Raw genomic sequence first — 17,709 nt, forward strand, 5'->3', positions numbered from 1 at the left:
ATGCCCACGTGGCTGCCTTACAGATTTGCTCTGGTGTGGCAGAACTGTATAGCACCCATGAGGTGTTGACTGCTCTGGTAGAGTGTGCTTTAATACTAAATGGTTTGGGCTGTTTCAGGAGTTCGTATGCATAATTTATTGTACTGACCAGCCATCTGGCTATAGTACGTTTGGACGCTGGGCAACCCTTGTTCGCCCCATAAGTGACCAGGAAGGCATCTGCTTTCCTGTAATGTTTGGATCTGTCCAAATAGAATTTAATTGCCCTAACTACATCTAATTTGTGAAGGGCCTTTTCCTTAGTGCGATGTGGGCATAGAGAGGGAAGGTTAATTTCCTCGTTGATATGAAAGGGAGAGACCACCTTCGGTTTGAAGGATGGAATTGTTCTGAAAACTGCTCTGTCTTGGTGTATGACAAGCCAGGGTTCTTTGTGAGATAGGGCCGCTATGTCGGACACCCGCTTCGCTGATGTAATTTCTAGCAGGAAAGCCATTTTCCAAGCGAGAAATTTTAAGTCACAAGCGCTAGTGGTTCGAAGGGAGGGCCTTGTAAGACGGTTAGGACTACATTAAGGTCCCAAGGTTGTGTGGGATCCCTGTACGGTGGTCTGGCTCTACCTACTCCCTGCAGAAACTGAATTACGTCCGATTCCCTTGCCCACTGATGTTGGAGTAGAAGGGAAAGAGCAGAAATTTGAGATTTGAGGGTAGCTAGAGAGTGGCCCAAATGAAATCCTTTGACCAGGAATTCTATGATCATCTGGGTGGAGGCTTGCTTCCATGGCGTGTGTGAGACACAGTAATCCATAAAAGTTCTCCAAGTGCTGTAATAAGCCTTCGTAGTGGTGGGCTTTCTGGCTTTCAACAGGATATCGATAGCTAATGTAGAGAAACCCTGTGAGCGCCACAGGTCGGTTTCAACAGCCAGGCCGTTACATGTAGCATTGCCGGGTTTTGTGTTTGATTGGACCTTGGGTCAGTAAGTCCGGTCTGAGGGGCAGCTGCAATGGTGGAGTTATTGACATTGTTACGAGGTCCGCATACCAGGTCCGTCTGGGCCAGTCTGAGGCAATTAAGATTGTTGCTGTGTGTTCCAGTTGGATCTTGAGGATTATCCGAGGTAAGAGGGCCAGTGGAGGAAAAGCATAGACTTTGTTGAAAGTCCGAGGTATGACTAAGGCATCCACGTACGACGCCCCCGTGTCCTGTGACCTGGCGCAGTACATAGGAACTTTGAAGTTGTGCCTGGATGCTAGCATGTCTATGTCCGGGCGTCCCCACTTGACCACGATCTGGTCGAATATGTCCAGATCGAGTGCCCACTCTGCCTGATCTATCCATTGTCGACTGAGATAGTCTGCCTCTCAGTTCTGGATGCTGGGTATGTAAACTGCTGATATTGCCGGAACGTATGATTCTGCCCAACTGGGTATCAGGGATACCTCCTTCATGGCTTGGCTGCTGCCAGTGCCTCCCTGCTTGTTGAGGTAGGCTACAGCTGTGGCATTGTCCGACTGTATGCAAAGGGGCTGGCCTTTTAGATGTTGGGACCAATGGAAGATGGCATTTCGGATAGCCCTGAGTTGCAGAGGTTATTCTTTGAATTTTCTCCGTTGTTAGTGATATGGTCTGAGATGCGGAGTCTAACCACATTCCTAGGAATTGGATGCGCTGGGTTGGTGTCAGTTGACTCTGTTTGTAGTTCACAACACAGCCGTGTTGTGATAGAGTCGTTATGCAGATCTGTGTGTCCGTCGAGGCCTGTTTGTAGGAGTGTGAGCGAATTAGGATGTCGTCCAGGTATGGGGTAAGTGCTGTTCCCATGCGCCTGAGGTGTGCTACGACTAGGCTGAGCACTTTTGTGAAAACTCTGGGCGCTGTACAGAGTCCGAACAGCAGAGCTCTGAATTGATAATGTTCACCTGGACGGTGAACCTCAGGTACCTCTGGGAGCTTTCCTTGATGGGGACGTGTAGGTACGCATCCTGTAGGTCCACTGTCGTCATGTAGCACTGTGGTGTCATGGACATGCTTACTGATCACAGGGATCCCATGCAAAACTTTTGTGTAGATACGAATGGGTTCAGGGGCTTTAGGTTCAGGACTGGTCGGAAAGTACCGTCCTTTTTTTCCCCACCAGAAAAAAATTTGAGTAGAACCCTGTGTAGCGCTCCTGCCAGGGCACTGGAGAGATGACGTTGTTGGTCAGGAGCTCCCTTAAGATGTTTGCGAGAGCAAGCTGTCTGATTGAGTTTTTTGGAGTGGATGAACGGGTGAATGTATGAGGGGGTAGGTTGTCGAATGGGATTCTGTATCCTTCTTTGATGATCTACAGTACCCAGTTGTCCTGTATGTGGGTTTGCCAGGTCGATACAAATTCTTGAAGGCGACCGCCTACCCTCTCTGAGTTTGGTGTGCAGTCATGCAGAGTTGAGTTTTGAAGGCCCTGGTTTCCTACTTTGTTTGTGCTGTTGGGGCCAGGACGGTCTGCTCTTCCTTGTGTCTCCGCTACCCTGTGATGTGTGGAAGGATAAGTTGCAAAAGGAGCGTCCCTGGGCATAACATAAATACCCCTTTATCCAGAAAACTTCTGATCCCGAGCATTCTGCATAACAGGTCTCATACCTGTGCCTTGGATTTGCACTGTTGGTCCCCTGGTTTCTTGGGCACAGTTTGTATAGAACACTGTTGTGATGCATGAAAACGCTAGGTTCAATTTCTACTGCTAGACTCAGTATTCTGTATTTGTATTGCAAGGACATTGTGTTCTTTTTATTTGTAAAGATGAATGTGGGTTAAACATTTGTAGTGAGAGAGGTCTACTGCAGTTGTGATAAGTGGTATAATGTACCACAGCCTGTCACAGATATATGGAAGGGGTTACCTTTAACTTCCATTAACTTATCAGTTCAGATATGTCCCCAAAATTAGTAAAAAACACACATCCTGGATATACAGGGTATACAGGGTTACATATAAGTAGCAGCTAAAACAAAGCAAAATTAAGGCTATATTTTGCATTAAACAAAACAGCCAAAATGTACTTATAAAAGAACTGGATCTTATCATTACAAAATTAATAAATTCAAATTTTAAGGATATTATTTTTTTGTGGCAGCATCTCTCTCTAAATGAGCAAGTTCAGTCAAGTATGGTTTGCCAACCATTATTTGCACATGAAGTGAAGATATACAATGCCAAGTATGTTTGCGAGTAGAGTGGAAAGGTAAATTCAATGAAAGCTGACAGATGTGTCAGTAGAATATCAATCACTATATATTCAGGAGTTACCTGCATAGCTATCTCTATAGGCTTAGCGGTGGCAAAACTGCTTTATGTCCCTTACAATATAAATGCCCTTGACCATGGGGAGCAAGACTAAGTTTGTATGACAAGACACCTTTTGGAGTGAATAATTGAACAAAGGTCTAGAACAGGGGTAGGGAACCTATGGCTCGGGAGCCAGATGTGGCTCTTTTGATGGCTGCATCTGGCTCGCTGCCAAATCTTTAATAAAAAATATATAACAGGGGTGTGGCCTGCACTCGGTAGATATAAGACGTGTTCTAAGCCTTAGAACACGTCTTCTATCCGCCGAGCGCAGGCCACACCCTCATAGTAACATAGTAAGTTAGGTTGAAAAAAGACGTATGTCCATCACGTTCAACCATAATGCCTATATATAACCTGCCTGCCTTAGAACACGTCTTCTATCTGCCGAGCATAGGCCACGCCCTCCTCCACATCGCATCCGGCATCCTTGGGACCCACCCTGCCTTGCCCCGCAGCATCCGTGGCCAAACATATTGTATGGCTCTCACGGAATTACATTTTAAAATATGTGGTGTTTATGGCTCTCTCAGCCAAAAAGGTTCCCGACCCCTGAGTCAACCTAAAGGTGACTAAAGGTATAAAAAAAAACACACAAAAAAAAAACTGCACCACATTCATACAAATATATCCCCTGTGTAATGCTCTAATGAAAATACTAAAAGGACGATTATGATACCAATGGCCCATACTACTAAAAAAGTATATTTTTATAAAACTGGTTTATTTACACAAAGCAGAGTTTTACATATGAGGTGTTTCATGCAATATATTTTTATAGAGACCTACATTTTCCAGGGGTATAACTTAAGGCAGCTTTTAAGTGTAACTCTGGGGTCCCAGTGGAGGTAGTCCCAGTGATTTTCTGCTGGAGTGACCCACGATTTTGCTCCATCCAGGTTATCCATGCTTTTTTAAGAGGGCACCCAAATTTAACAGAACAATGCCCCTAGATCCTGCAGTATTAAGAAATTATGAAAGAAATGGCATCCCTTTCGTGGGCAACCTCTCCATTGCTAACAAAGAAATGAAACCATGTGACTAAAGAAATTGCATGTATCCTCATCAGAACTCATTTACTAATTACCATTATTTCTAGGCTGTCTAAGCTAGAGTCAACTCTAGAGCTTAACTGTAAAACAGCAGCTCAAGTGTAGTGTGAGCAGCAGCAGAGATGCAATGGTTATAGTTTAAAAAAAAAAAAAAGGTAAACTTTGACATTTATATAAAACCACAAGGTTAGTAAATTATACAAAGAAAAGTACTGCCATATCTCATCTTGCTGAAAACTGGCAGAACAGGTCTCCAAAGTAACACAGGATTGGGAAAATGTGTTCCTGGAACAGCATACTATATTTCGCAAACCTTGCTGCATTATGACTTACTTTTATGCTAAGAAACTATAAGCCACCAAGGTTCATATTCAAACAGACAGGGGATACATAAGTTGTGTATGAATTAATATAAATGTACAAAGATAACTTAAGTTTGGTACTAAAAATGCAGCAGAACTACTACTTTCACTCATTCGTGGAGATCACAAGGGGTGCTGGTAGTGGCATCTCTCTATACAGAATTATATGATAAAGACAATGTCACTGTAGCTAGAACATTCACTGCCTGTGGGGTTTTGCTTATAAAATGTATCAGATTAAAATGCTTTTCTCTAAAAACTCCAACAATAGGCTCAACCCAGTACCAATAAAATGAGGTGGGTCTGTTTGTGTTCCCCCAGGGTACGCAGCATTAATACAGATGAGTTTGATGCAAAATAAATGCAACATACACAAACACTTAGCCAGAGCGGAAAAAGGGATGCAGTTCAAGGTAAATGGTAGCTGTCCCAACTATGACTTAAAAGATTGTATATTCAGGAGAGACTTTGAAATCTTGCAAACTAATGCATTCAAATATTGCTATAAATCCATATAGGTAACAACAACTACTGTAATGGCAGGATTGTTTTACTCATGTCACTAGAAAAACACACAGTGACAGTTGAAAGACAATGGAAAATTAGGGATTTACATAATATCAGTGCTGTGAAAGTAGACTTGCATGACTGAGATTTTACTGTAGGGCAAATCGCAAGCAGACTGTTCTTTATCCTGCAGCCAGCTACACAACCAGTGAGACTACTAAACAGTGTATAGTAGTGCCCTAACAGCACAACTTCAAAACCCCAGCCTGCCCTCTACCAGTTGATGGTATGTCAAACTCTACAGGAAATCGCACAGGTGCTATGGGGGCCATTTATGAAGCAGGCAACATTTTTAAAAACATAAAGAAATGTACATTAAATGTAAATGTAGCTCTATCAATAAAAATACAGTACATCCTGAAATACTGTAAAAATGAGGAACTGACTATGGCTAATACTACAAATCTTGTTATTTAGAGAGTATGCTCTTATAAATTAACTTTGGTTTAAACATTTAGGGGACCTTGACCAGGGCAAGAATACTGAGGTTTGGCATATTATATCATGATAGCTGCTTACCAATTATGAGATACTATGGTGTAAGAAAGGAATATTAAACCTTCCATTTTCTAACCTCTAATATCCTGCCATTGCTCCAACGCTGAAAGATTTCCTGTGGTTAGTGTACTGTTTTATTTGAAAGTAACAATTTTCTGGCATTTATGGGTTTAATTAAGGGCATATTTACCATTTCTTTGTTAAGAATTAAAAAGCTACTCCATATCCCAAGTGGTCTTCAGTTCAGAACTAATAAGTCCAGAGAGAACTGTAAAGGTATCTGTATTGTATGCAGCCATGCATGTGATCAGTACAACTTGCTTAAACAAAAACTAGATGTTTTAGTTACTAATTGAACATGCTAAAGTGTTAAAAAGCTTATGTAGGGCATCTAATTAATGTTTGTGCATTAACAGCTTACACGGTATTAAGTTCATATTATTTCCTTCAGTGCTTAGTAAATTAGAAAGTCACCATCTCTCAAACATCAAGGTTTTGTCAATTGTAAATGGTTTCAGCACAGACATTTATACTGTTGGCATTTCAAATGGTTTAGCAGCACACTCTACACTGGGTTATTTGCTGGCTGTGTCTTTGCATACACACCTTGCCTCATGGCAGGAGCAGTGCCAAAGTGCACTTTCACACAATAGTCCAATCAGTGAGAAGCTGCATGGCGTGTAACCAATAAATACAGCCTAAAAACAATAAAGTTCTCTTAGGGGAACTGTGGTGGCCCTACCAACCTGAAGCCTACTTCATATTGTCGGGGCAAAAGGTCCTAGACTGGATCTACAGAGTGTCTCTCTGGTATTCTGTCGTGTCTGTCTAATGTAGCTAATGTGAGCAGACCACAGAATAGTGGATGACTCAAAAGCTTCTTTGGCAACCACCCATTGATTAGACTCACTGTCTAATCAAGAATAAGCAAATTATTTACTGACATATTAGCTGACAGACAGGTGGGAAATGCATTCATACAGTATGCAGAAAAGGTAAAGGGGGAAGGGTTCAAAGAGACAGAACACAGTCAAAGGGACATGGAACCAGGACAAAGACTGCTGGTATAGGAATAATAATGGCACATACCTGACAAGCAATCTGTACTAGGAAAACAAGTTCCTTGGATTCACAGCCATTTCTGCTCACTTCATTTTGATCTTCTGTGAGTGTGAGCTACAAAACAAGAGATACATTTTTTTTTTAATAAGAGACATTTACTTTTACTATTGCTTGGGCTTCATGCATCCCTTTTAAGTTCTTATGATTACCCACCCAAATTAAGGAAAAATAGTTGTTGTTTCTTTTATGGCATTAGCACCTCATAACTTCTACCTATAACTTATTTTCTAAGATCGAAGAGGCTATCGTTGGCTCACCTGTTATGAAAAAAAGTGTCAGTAAACATGATCCCCATATCCATATTACATTCTGTTTCATTTCATGGCAGGTACCACTGTTCACTGACTGGATGTTTGCTGAGATCAGCTGCAGGAATATATGATCCAATACATACAGTCATGGCCAAAATTGTTGGCACCCCAGAAATTTTTCCAGAAAATCAAGTATTTTTCACAGAAAAGTATTGCAGTAACACATGTTTTGCTATACACATGTTTATTCCCTTTGTGTGTATTGGAACAGAACAAAAAAGGGAGGAAAAAAAGCAAATTGGACATAATGTCACACAAAACTCCAAAAATGGGCTGGACAAAATTATTGGCACCCTTAACTTGAAATTTGGTTGCACACCCTTTGGAAAAAATAACTGAAATCAGTTGCTTCCTGTAACAATCAATAAGCTTCTTACACCTCTCACCAAATAACCTGGATAGTACACATGTTCCTCAGTGCAGCAGTGTAATTTATTGATCACCGCAAATAATTTATTTATTATCACCGCAATACATGTTTCGGCTAACAGCCTTCCACAGGTGCATATAAGAGTGACATTAGCAAACAGAATAAATACCTAACACCCCACCAACAAGTTCCACCAGCTCCATAGTGTGGCCAGGTGTATAGATTATCATGAATAGAAAGTGTAATGCCATCTTGTGGCCTACCTTTAAATGGCACCTTAGTAGCAATATATAGATACATTGTATACAGATTAGCTACAAATGTAGAAAAGGCAGTTTCCTACCAGACAGTAAATTGAGAGAACATTTGCTCTTTTCACATGAATAGGAGTCCATCAAAATAGAAGTTCTTAGCTTTATAACCTGTAGGCCACTAGATGGCAGTACACTTTCTTTTCATGATAATCTTTCTGTTCTCAAGTTCTTTCTGTTGTCCATGCTTAGTGTGGCACACACAATGCAAAGACTAAAGATGCCCATACACTATAAGATCCGCTGGCTTGGCGATGTCGCCAAGCGAGCGGATCTTCACCACTACGGGTGGGCGATATCGGGTAGCAAGTAACTTAAAAAAATAATAATCCGATCGTTTGGCCCTGTGGCCAAATGATCGGATTACATTTGTGGTTATGGGGCAGTCGGTTCGAGGACCGCACCAACGAGCCGATGCGGTCCCCGATCCGACTGGATATTCTAACCTGGCCGATCGAGATCTGGCCAATTTCAGGCCAGATATCGGTCGGCCAGGCCGCTCTGTTCTGCCCATAAAAGGGCCGATTAGCTGCCGATATCGGCAGCTATAGTCGGCCCGTGTATGGGTACCTTAAGTGAACTTCTCTCCTTTTTATCTGCTTTCAGGTGTGATTTTTATATTGCCCACACCTGTTACTTGCCCCAGGTGAGTTTAAAAGAGCATCACATGTTTGAAACAATCTTATTTATCCACAATTTTGAAAGGGTGCCAATAATTTTGTCCAGCCCATTTTTTGAGTTTTGTGTGACATTATGTCCAATTTGCTTTTTTTCCTCCCTTTCTTGTTCTGTTCCAATACACACAAAGGGAATAAACATGTGTATAGCAAAACGTGTTACTGCATTTTCTGTGCGAAAAATTTCTGGGGTGTCAATAATTTTCATATATATATTTATACAACACAATACATGACTTCATTTTAGTCCAAGCACAAAACAGCCCTGTTTAAAAGGACTCCCTTATATATAATTCACTTTTTTTTGCAAGATATATTCAGCACATAATATATCCTGAAATATGCTATAATTCTTGCCACTATCATGGCCCAGAAACAGCTTCGGCAATGTTGTTTGGCTGAAACCCTGTCATCAAAGGGAAAATGCTAGATTAGTTCAACCCCAAAGGAGCAAGGACAAGCCTGTGGCTATCAATTACTGAAGGTGCTGAGCCTCCTGTAAGTCAGCCTTGACCTTAATGATCATGCGCCGTTCGGGGGGGGGGTTGGAGGCGGGCAGAGTTGGCCGACCGAGTTGCCTAGGGCGCCCGGTCGGCTTAGCCCGCCCCTGCTGTACTGTAATAAATTAAAAACATTCTGCATGAGCACTACAAAGGAAAAACAGTCATAAATTTTAAATAAGTATTTTAGTTTGCAAAGGCCAATGCTAGTACACTACAACAGTGAACTTAAGTAATAGCCGCCAATTTATATTTGCATACATAATTTAGCAAACCATTAACAGCAACCATGAAGAAAAGGATCAATTCGCTTTAGGACAAATCCAATATAGTTTCTTCATCAAGGCCAAAGTGGAATATTATTGCATTTACAAAGCAGGCATTAGAGGAGAGGAGCAATCTAGAGCAAGGGAATTTGCAACTCACAAGCTATCTCTTCACAAATTAAATTATTAAAATGTCTTTCCCAACACTGTCATCATTGTGCAACACAACACATTTCTATGATTAAAACATCAGCTATCACAGCATTAATTTGGCAAGCCATACTGATGCAGGTACTTTCTGTCTATTTCAGATCTTTTAACACATTCGAAATCAGTACAACAGTTGAATACTCACTACAATTATGTGGGCCTATTAATAAAGTGATATGGTTATAAAACAGTTGAACCCTGAATTGCCTGCTCAAACCTAGTGGAATGCAATCATATCTTATGGACCCCACATAAAAAGCTGTATAATAAAAGTCCTTTACAAATTAAACATGAAACCCAAATTCTTTTTTTTAATTAAATCATCCATATCTGTTATAAATGTATTTAAAAATCTGAGCTGTCAATCAATATATGATTGTCAGCTTAGATTTTTAATTACAATTACTTTCACTTTCCATTAAGCACTTCCTAGATATCCCCTGGATGGCAAATGCATATGATTTTGGGGTGATACAAAGCTTGCCTTAATAACACTGTTTACAAAATGGCGCCAGCCTGCTGGCTGTGATTGTAAATTCCAGGACTGAAGGGAAAAAAAATTAAATATTTTATACAGTGTAAGTAAAGTTTATTTTGCAGTTTATTATTCTTTAGGGTGACAGTTCCCATTTAATATAGGGTATGGGACCTGGTATGCAGAATGCTTGGGGGGGAGGGGTCGCCATACTTTAAGTTTACTAAAGAATCATTAAAAAATTAAATAAACCAATTAATTTTTACAAATGTGAATTACTTGATTAAAACTGAGTCTAAAGGAGATGACTCCCCTGTAATTTTCTAGATAAATATTCCAAAAAAATATTCAAGAATATATTTCGAATAATCCTGCACTATTGTCCTCAACTGTGGATGCAACAAATCCATGAAACTGGTTCTGTATTTCTCAACATCCCAACAAAGGGGGCTTGAATCCAAAAACACTTACTTAGGCAGAGGATACAGATTATTGGTTATTTATAACTAATTGAACTAATACTAATAATAGGGCTACAAGTACCCTTGAAGGTTATCTCCAAGCAACCATGTTACCATATGTCTCAAGTATCACTGGAAATATATATGTGAAATGTCTTAAAATAAGTGCAAAAACATGGTTCTATTTTTACATTACTATTTAAAAATGAATGAAGAATAACATATTTTTTTGTATTTTCTACTCTCTAAAGAGACAAGCCAGAAGCTGTGATTTACAGGCAACAGTAAGAGAGGCACTGGAAGGGTTCCTCCTAAGGAGGCCGCACACAGAGAAAACCAAAAGTTCTTCCCATCTTTGTTGGTAATCTTTTCAACACAAATGTGTAAGAACAGCTGTTGCAACTAAATACAAGCAGACACGGAGGACACATCCCCTGCGTGAATGGGAAAAATTAAACATTTCCGTGTTTATTACCCTGGTGGCTGGAGTTTGCAGCCAATAACAACTTTTATTATGGAGCCTTTGGGGTAGAAAAGAACAATGCTATTATATATGAATTACAAGTGTATCCATGCTAATACTTGAAAGAATTGCAGGGATGTATCTCTTTAATAAATACATCAAACTGGGCTTGTTGCACAAATATGCAAAGAGTACTTTCTGTTACATTTACAAATCAATTAGACAAGCGCAGCTGCAGAAAGCGATAAAAAGAAAAAACTCAAAGTTCATGACAAGACTTTCTATTTGGAGACCACATCCTGTGCAGTGGAATCCTGCCATACTGCTATGACTTAGAAGACATTTGACAAATTCAGGTCTAAATATGCTGTGTCTGAAGCACTGGTACCAATACTGGGAGTAAAAAAATATTTTTTCCACACCTTAAAACATAGTACTGGTAAGGGCCCCTTATTTGGAAACCTGTTGTCCAAAAAGATCCAATTTACGGGTCATCTCCCAAATCTTAACTTTAATAGTTTCTCTGTTATAATAAAACAGTGCCTTGTACTTGATGGTAACAAAGCTGTATGAATCCATATTGGTGGCTAAACAATCCTGCTGGGTTTAGTTAATGTTTAAATGATTTTTAGCAGACTTAAGGTATAATGATACAAGCTATGAAAGATCCTTTATCCAGAAAACCCCAGGTCCCAAAGCATTCTAGATATTACATTCTATACCTGTAGTACAAGTATAGTTTAAGTCAGAATGCTATGATGCAGCTGATTGCAGGTGATAAAGCTTAAAACCACCCCCATTTACGTTTAAGTCAAGTATCTGTAACACAGGTGTACTCGCTTTTAAGGGAAGAGGAGGTGTAACAAAATGCCTGAAATCACCACATATGCTATTGCTCTTAAGATTAAGGCCACAGGGGGCTGATTCTCAGAGAATAAGCTTTTCACTGGCACCAGCTTTTCCCTGTGCCTGCACCCTCCAAAGGGCACACTTGTGTACTTCAATGCCAAAATCCACTCCATCTGCCTGAACCCAGCATAGGGGCTGATTCTTGATCTGCATCCTTCATATCCCAGAATTCCCCTAGCTCACCATAAACTGTAACATCAATGTTTAAGTCCTTCCTCACTTGCCAGGATTTCAAATGATACAGAAAAAGAAGAACTGTTTTGCAGATAAATTTCAGTATAAAAAAAATGGTATTTATTCAAGGATTATTTTTAAAGGAACAGATTGCAGCCATAGGTATATTAGGGGGTTCTGCAACAAATTTTGATTCGGAAGCCGGAGTTCCGATTCACAAAAAAACAAACAAAAATGCACAAAGTGAATACAGAAACAGATAAATTCTATTGGTAAGCACACAAAAAAAGCAAAGGGCCAAGAATAAGCAAACTGAAAAGGTAACTGTTGCTGTACTGTAAGGTGCACATGAACAATTATACTTTGCTAGATAGATTGCATTTAACCACAAGTAAATAAACAATTATCCTTAGTAAAGCCACATGACATTGATGTGGTTTCCCATTCATTTAATAAGATGCTTCCCTCTTGGCACATTGTGATTTACAGCCTCCAAATATTGCTAGATAAACACTTCATGTATTTTCATTCTCAGCAGAAAAAAATCCAAACTGAATGATTTCTAGCTAGCAGCTCCAATTATTGCAAAATGTAAAGCCATGATTGCATGACATATGCACAACACTCATTAAAAGCTGTAAAGAAGAATAGCCTGGACAGCCACAGGTTCAACAATTCCACAGAAGAACTTTCACTTTTTAGATCTCTCTCTCTTTTCCTTTTAAAAAATATATTGTGCTAAAATATTTCCCTTAAACAACTGCTGCAGAACCCTTTCCACTGATGGAGATGACATGGGGTACCACTCCTGGATGAGAGCAAGATAGAACGGAGAGATTTTGGTTTCAGTTAGTTGATGTACAGCTTTGCCAAACACTTCAACAGATTAACATCACAGGATTCTTTGGAGAATCGCTCCATAAACATTCATTTTAGCATGCCTCCTTCCAACAGAGGTTAATGAAATCTAATGGATTAGCGGATTATTGATAAAAAGCAGATTTATCAAAATGTGAGTTTAGAGCTTAATACATAAAAACTCACCCACATTCTATTCATTCCTATGGGATTTTAGATGTTTATTTATTAATAAGTAAAAGTTAGAACTCATCATTTGATACATACTCTTCTAAAAATCAATAGGACTAAAAAGAACGTGGTTGAGGTTTTTATATATTAAACTCACATTTTGATAAATCTGCCCCTAATTTTATGCAAATAAAAATTCATTTGACACTGCTGCATTTTACATTGCTTCTTATATACCAGAACACACAATTCATACATTACAGTGGATGGGAAGCATTAAAGGGGTTGTTCACTTAGAAATGAACTTTTAGTATAATGTAGACATTGATATTCTGAGACAATTTGCAATTGGTCTTTTTTTATTTTTTATTTTCAGTTTTTTAGATTTCAATTACAAAACTATAAAAAATATATAATTTTAAAAAATAAATGAAGACAAATTGCAAATTTGCTAGGATTTGTACCTTCTATAACATACTAAGGGTAATCTTACAGGTGAACCATCCCTTTAAATAATACACCGCCCCTTTATAAATGTTGCGGCTAGAATGATTTCAGGGTGATGCACAGTGTAAAATTACATTTAGGAGAAATGCACAGAGTATAAGCTCTACAGGGCAGGTACTTCCTAATGTGTCATTGGAACTAAACAGCTATATATTTATTCTTATTTGTATAAGGCAATGCCTGTGTATACTTACCGTATATACTTGAGTATAAGCAGAGTTTTTCAGCACCTAAAATGTGCTTAAAAAAATCACCCTCGGCTTATACTCGAGTATACGGATTTGAAGATCGGAAGATGTAACTCGCATTCCCATCCTATAAAGACACTGGCATTCGTTGGCCATTTGGTCATTGAAACAAATCTCTGCAGCGGATTGTCCCCAGGTACTTAGTGCAGTGCTAAATAAGTCTCAGTTTTCCAAGATACAACATTAACTGTGCAATAAAAGTAAACACACTGAACTTTGTCTGTTTATGAAATGGGGTATGATAGATAATGTGGCCACATTAGTACATTTAGCACTCTCAGGACGCCCATTATTAGTATGGCAGCTTCCTAAAGCTGGCCATACACGTGGCGATCCGACGATGTTTCGTACGACCATCGGTCGCACGAAACATCGTCAGATCCGCCACACACCATTCAGGGCTGAATCGGCAGGTAAGGAGGTAGAAACAATAGGATTTCTACCTCCTTCTGCCGATTCAGCTCTGAAGGGAGAATTTTGGTCAGGCGCCTTCTATGGCGCCCGATCAAAATTTTCTAACCTGGCCGATCGACGAGCCAACCGATTTCAGCAGCTTCCTGCGACATCGGTCGGCTCGCTGACATACCATACACGCACCGATTATCGTACGAAACGAGGTTTCGTACGATAATATCGGTGCGTGTATGGCCACCTTTACCCTTCCCAAACTTGCTTTTGTCTGCTGCTGTAGCATTTTTCTTTCCCTGAAGTTATCAGCAGTGCTCTTCAAGGCAAGGGGGGGGGGGGGCAAAGGATCCTCCATCCACCTTTCCCTAATCTGCAGCTGCCAACATGATATATTTATGAAGAGTTCACAGGGGGTCACGCTGAGTGTCCTTTTATTATCCATTTTATTATTGAAACTTAGCAGTAGCTGCTGCATTTCCCACCCTAGGCTTATACTCGAGTCAATAAGTTTTTCCAGTTTTCTGGTAAAATTAGGTACCTCGGCTTATATTCGGATCGGCTTATACTCGAGTATATACAGTAATACCACAACATTTTATTCTTACTGGGAGTACCGCTTTCCTCTATCAGCACTTCAAGACATTACAGACATATAGTATGCCATATGTTATCAGAAAGAGAGGATGCCACAAGCGTGTACCCATTAAGATAAAGCCCAGCCGAGATCAGACTTAAAAGCTTATACAAACACACAATTTATATGTGTGTGTGTATATACATATATATATATACATACACACAGACACACACAGATGCACACACACATAAGCATGTACAGAAAAATAACCTGTCACCTGTTGAGCTAGCATTTTACCCCCATATGTAATAAAATGCACTAAGTAGCAGTTACCCATAGCAACCCAGTAGTAGTAACCCATAGCAACCAATAAGATGTTTGCTTTTAAACAGATGACCAGTAAATTCTACCTGCTGGTTGGTTGCTATGGGTTACTGCTTCGGGCCAAACTTGGTGCCTTTTATTACATAATCCCATAAATGACACTATTTGCTGACAAAAAGGGAAAGAGCTATCTATTTTAGGTGCAGATTATATCTTAATATAACGGTTTTTCTCACCGCCTCTGCTGCCAGTATCCCAGACACCTTTAGTGACTAAGCTCTGCCTGCTAAGAGCACTACGTCACTATCAGCACAACCCTGTACATGCAGGCTACTTTCCCTTTTTCATCAAATCATATACAACAGCACACAGGAGAAATATTTTATTTGATCAGTAGATATAGAAGTATAAATTAAAGTATTGGGCGATGAAAACCACCCCAAGCCAAAAATTTGTCCAAAGAATAGGTGGCCAACTCGAACAAAGATCTTAATCAAACAAGTAGATCTTTATGGCCAGGTTTAATCTTTAGCCTAAAGATTTATCAGGACCTCCAGGATGCAATATGTATTTTAAAAGCTACTAGATGGAGAGGGATGAAGTTAATAGGTTGACGTATTTGAAGGAAAAAAAATGTTACATGTCCTAGTAACCAAGAGTAACCAAATTAGCACCTTTTTTTGAACAAATGATCAGTATGTGCATCCTGCTGACAGGTTGCTACAGATTTTTAGACCTGTAGCAAACTTTACAGCTTTCATTATGCAGCACCTTAGGATGATGGCAGACAGGAGCTTTGTCACCTGTGTGAAACAGTCCTTTTGACAACAAAGTGACCTAAAATACTTTCCCATCCCTAATAATAGAAAATAGCACATGTAAAACATTTCCATATGATAGAAAAAAAAATTCCTTTCGAAAGGAAATCTGCCATCACCCTTCATGGACATTTGTTTAACTCTTGTTAAACTCCATTCACACTTCCCAGGGTGGAGGGATCAGTATTAGCACTTACTGTTTCACTTGGAACAGCCCCTAACCCAGAGGCTATTATACCCACTGCTACTAGAGGCACAATCTTTCCCACTAGACCTGCTATACCACAAATACAGTTCCTTACTACAGGCTGTTATTTCCTTTAAACTATACGGACCATTTTATTCTATTATACCTGTTACACCTCAGCCACTTACCAGACACTATTACATCTAATTCTACTGCAGACACATACTGATGAATTGAATGAAGAGTTAAATGCGAGGTCTACTTTTAAACTTTACTGTAGTTTTCCTGACTGCATCTGCTGCTATGCAAGGCTCGGATACTTGCTCAGCCTAAAGGTGGCCATACGAGAGACGATTTGAGCTGTCGATATCGCTCCTTTAAACCGATTTGGCAGCCTGCCTGTGTATGGGCACCAACAATGAGCCTCCCCGACCGACATTTGGCCTGAAATCGTCAAGATCTTGATTGGGTGGGTTTAATTTTTCCATTCTCACCTATGCCCTATGGTCAAATGATTAAATTAGTCAGATATCGCCTGCCCGCAGGTGGGCATATCAGAAGAAGATCCACTTGCTTGGCGACCTCACCAAGCGAGTGGTCCATACAGTGTATTAACTCAGATCCCCCACTTGGTCTGTGTGAATAATAAAGGATGCAGCACAGTTTCTGCAATTAATTTGCCTTATATCCTATTTTATCGGATATATTAAGCTTCAGTGGGGACATAAGCAGTGGTAAAGGTACAGAAACCCTCAAAGATATTTTGCCACTGACCCAGGCCTTTTTATATAGAGTTACAGGGCCAATAAAAACAAAACCATAATTAGGACTGTAATTAGGATCCTTTTGCAAAGAGGGGAGCTGTGGCAAGCAAGCAAAATATGCATATTGTGTGTTTATACACACAGTGGCATGCTTGTATGAAGCAACAGATCTTGGTTAAATTTGTAGCTGTGTTCTGATATTCCAGAGAGGTTTCACTTGGAGGGTTGACCTTCATCAACCTGAAACACCACAGGCTAAAGAGAGTAAATCCCTCCTACTAGATGTAAATGATGCTTTTTTTATCCCACTTGGGAGATTATGCATCAAGCTTGGTATTAGTGGCCTGTTAGGAAACTGCCTGTAAGGGTTCTCCAATATGTAAGGAAGAAGAAGCATTAAAATGTACAGGAATTCTTCTTTGGTAGGACTCACTGTGTATTGGGGCTATTGATTGCTTTCCTTCAGTATAAGCAGAAGCAAAGCTGATTAGGTCAAAGCCCTAAACCAATAAAGTCTTCCCCTGTGTTAGCCTTGTAAGCAGGAGGTGAGGAGAGCTGTTGGAGGGGGGGGGAGGAGTTGATTTGTTGCTCATCAAATTAATGAGCAGCCAAATCATTGCATTGTCTTATTATTATTGCTTCACTCACAGCTCATATATTCAGAGAAGCATGTGTAATCAAAGCAAGGATTGTATTCCATTTCAGAGAAATAAATATAAAAAACAAATATATGTATCATCACTGCTGCCTTGCAGTGCTTGAGATCCTGAGTTTGATTGCAACCTCT

At 39.9% G+C, this 17,709-nt stretch overlaps 1 protein-coding gene across 10 annotated transcripts in view; it reads right to left on the bottom strand.

Annotated features, from left to right (window-relative positions):
* arhgap32 (Rho GTPase activating protein 32) overlaps nt 1-17,709 on the bottom strand; it is a 312,512-nt gene that overhangs the window by 54,717 nt on the left and 240,086 nt on the right. For all 10 annotated transcript variants that reach the window (XM_012967128.2, XM_018095929.2, XM_004916168.4 and 7 more), the window contains one exon: nt 6,901-6,987. In XM_012967128.2, coding sequence (XP_012822582.2) covers nt 6,901-6,987 — 87 coding nt within the window. The remainder of the gene's footprint in view (nt 1-6,900; nt 6,988-17,709) is intronic.

Source organism: Xenopus tropicalis, chromosome 7 (genome assembly GCF_000004195.4).
Source record: "Xenopus tropicalis strain Nigerian chromosome 7, UCB_Xtro_10.0, whole genome shotgun sequence".
NCBI classification, from domain to species: domain Eukaryota; kingdom Metazoa; phylum Chordata; class Amphibia; order Anura; family Pipidae; genus Xenopus; species Xenopus tropicalis.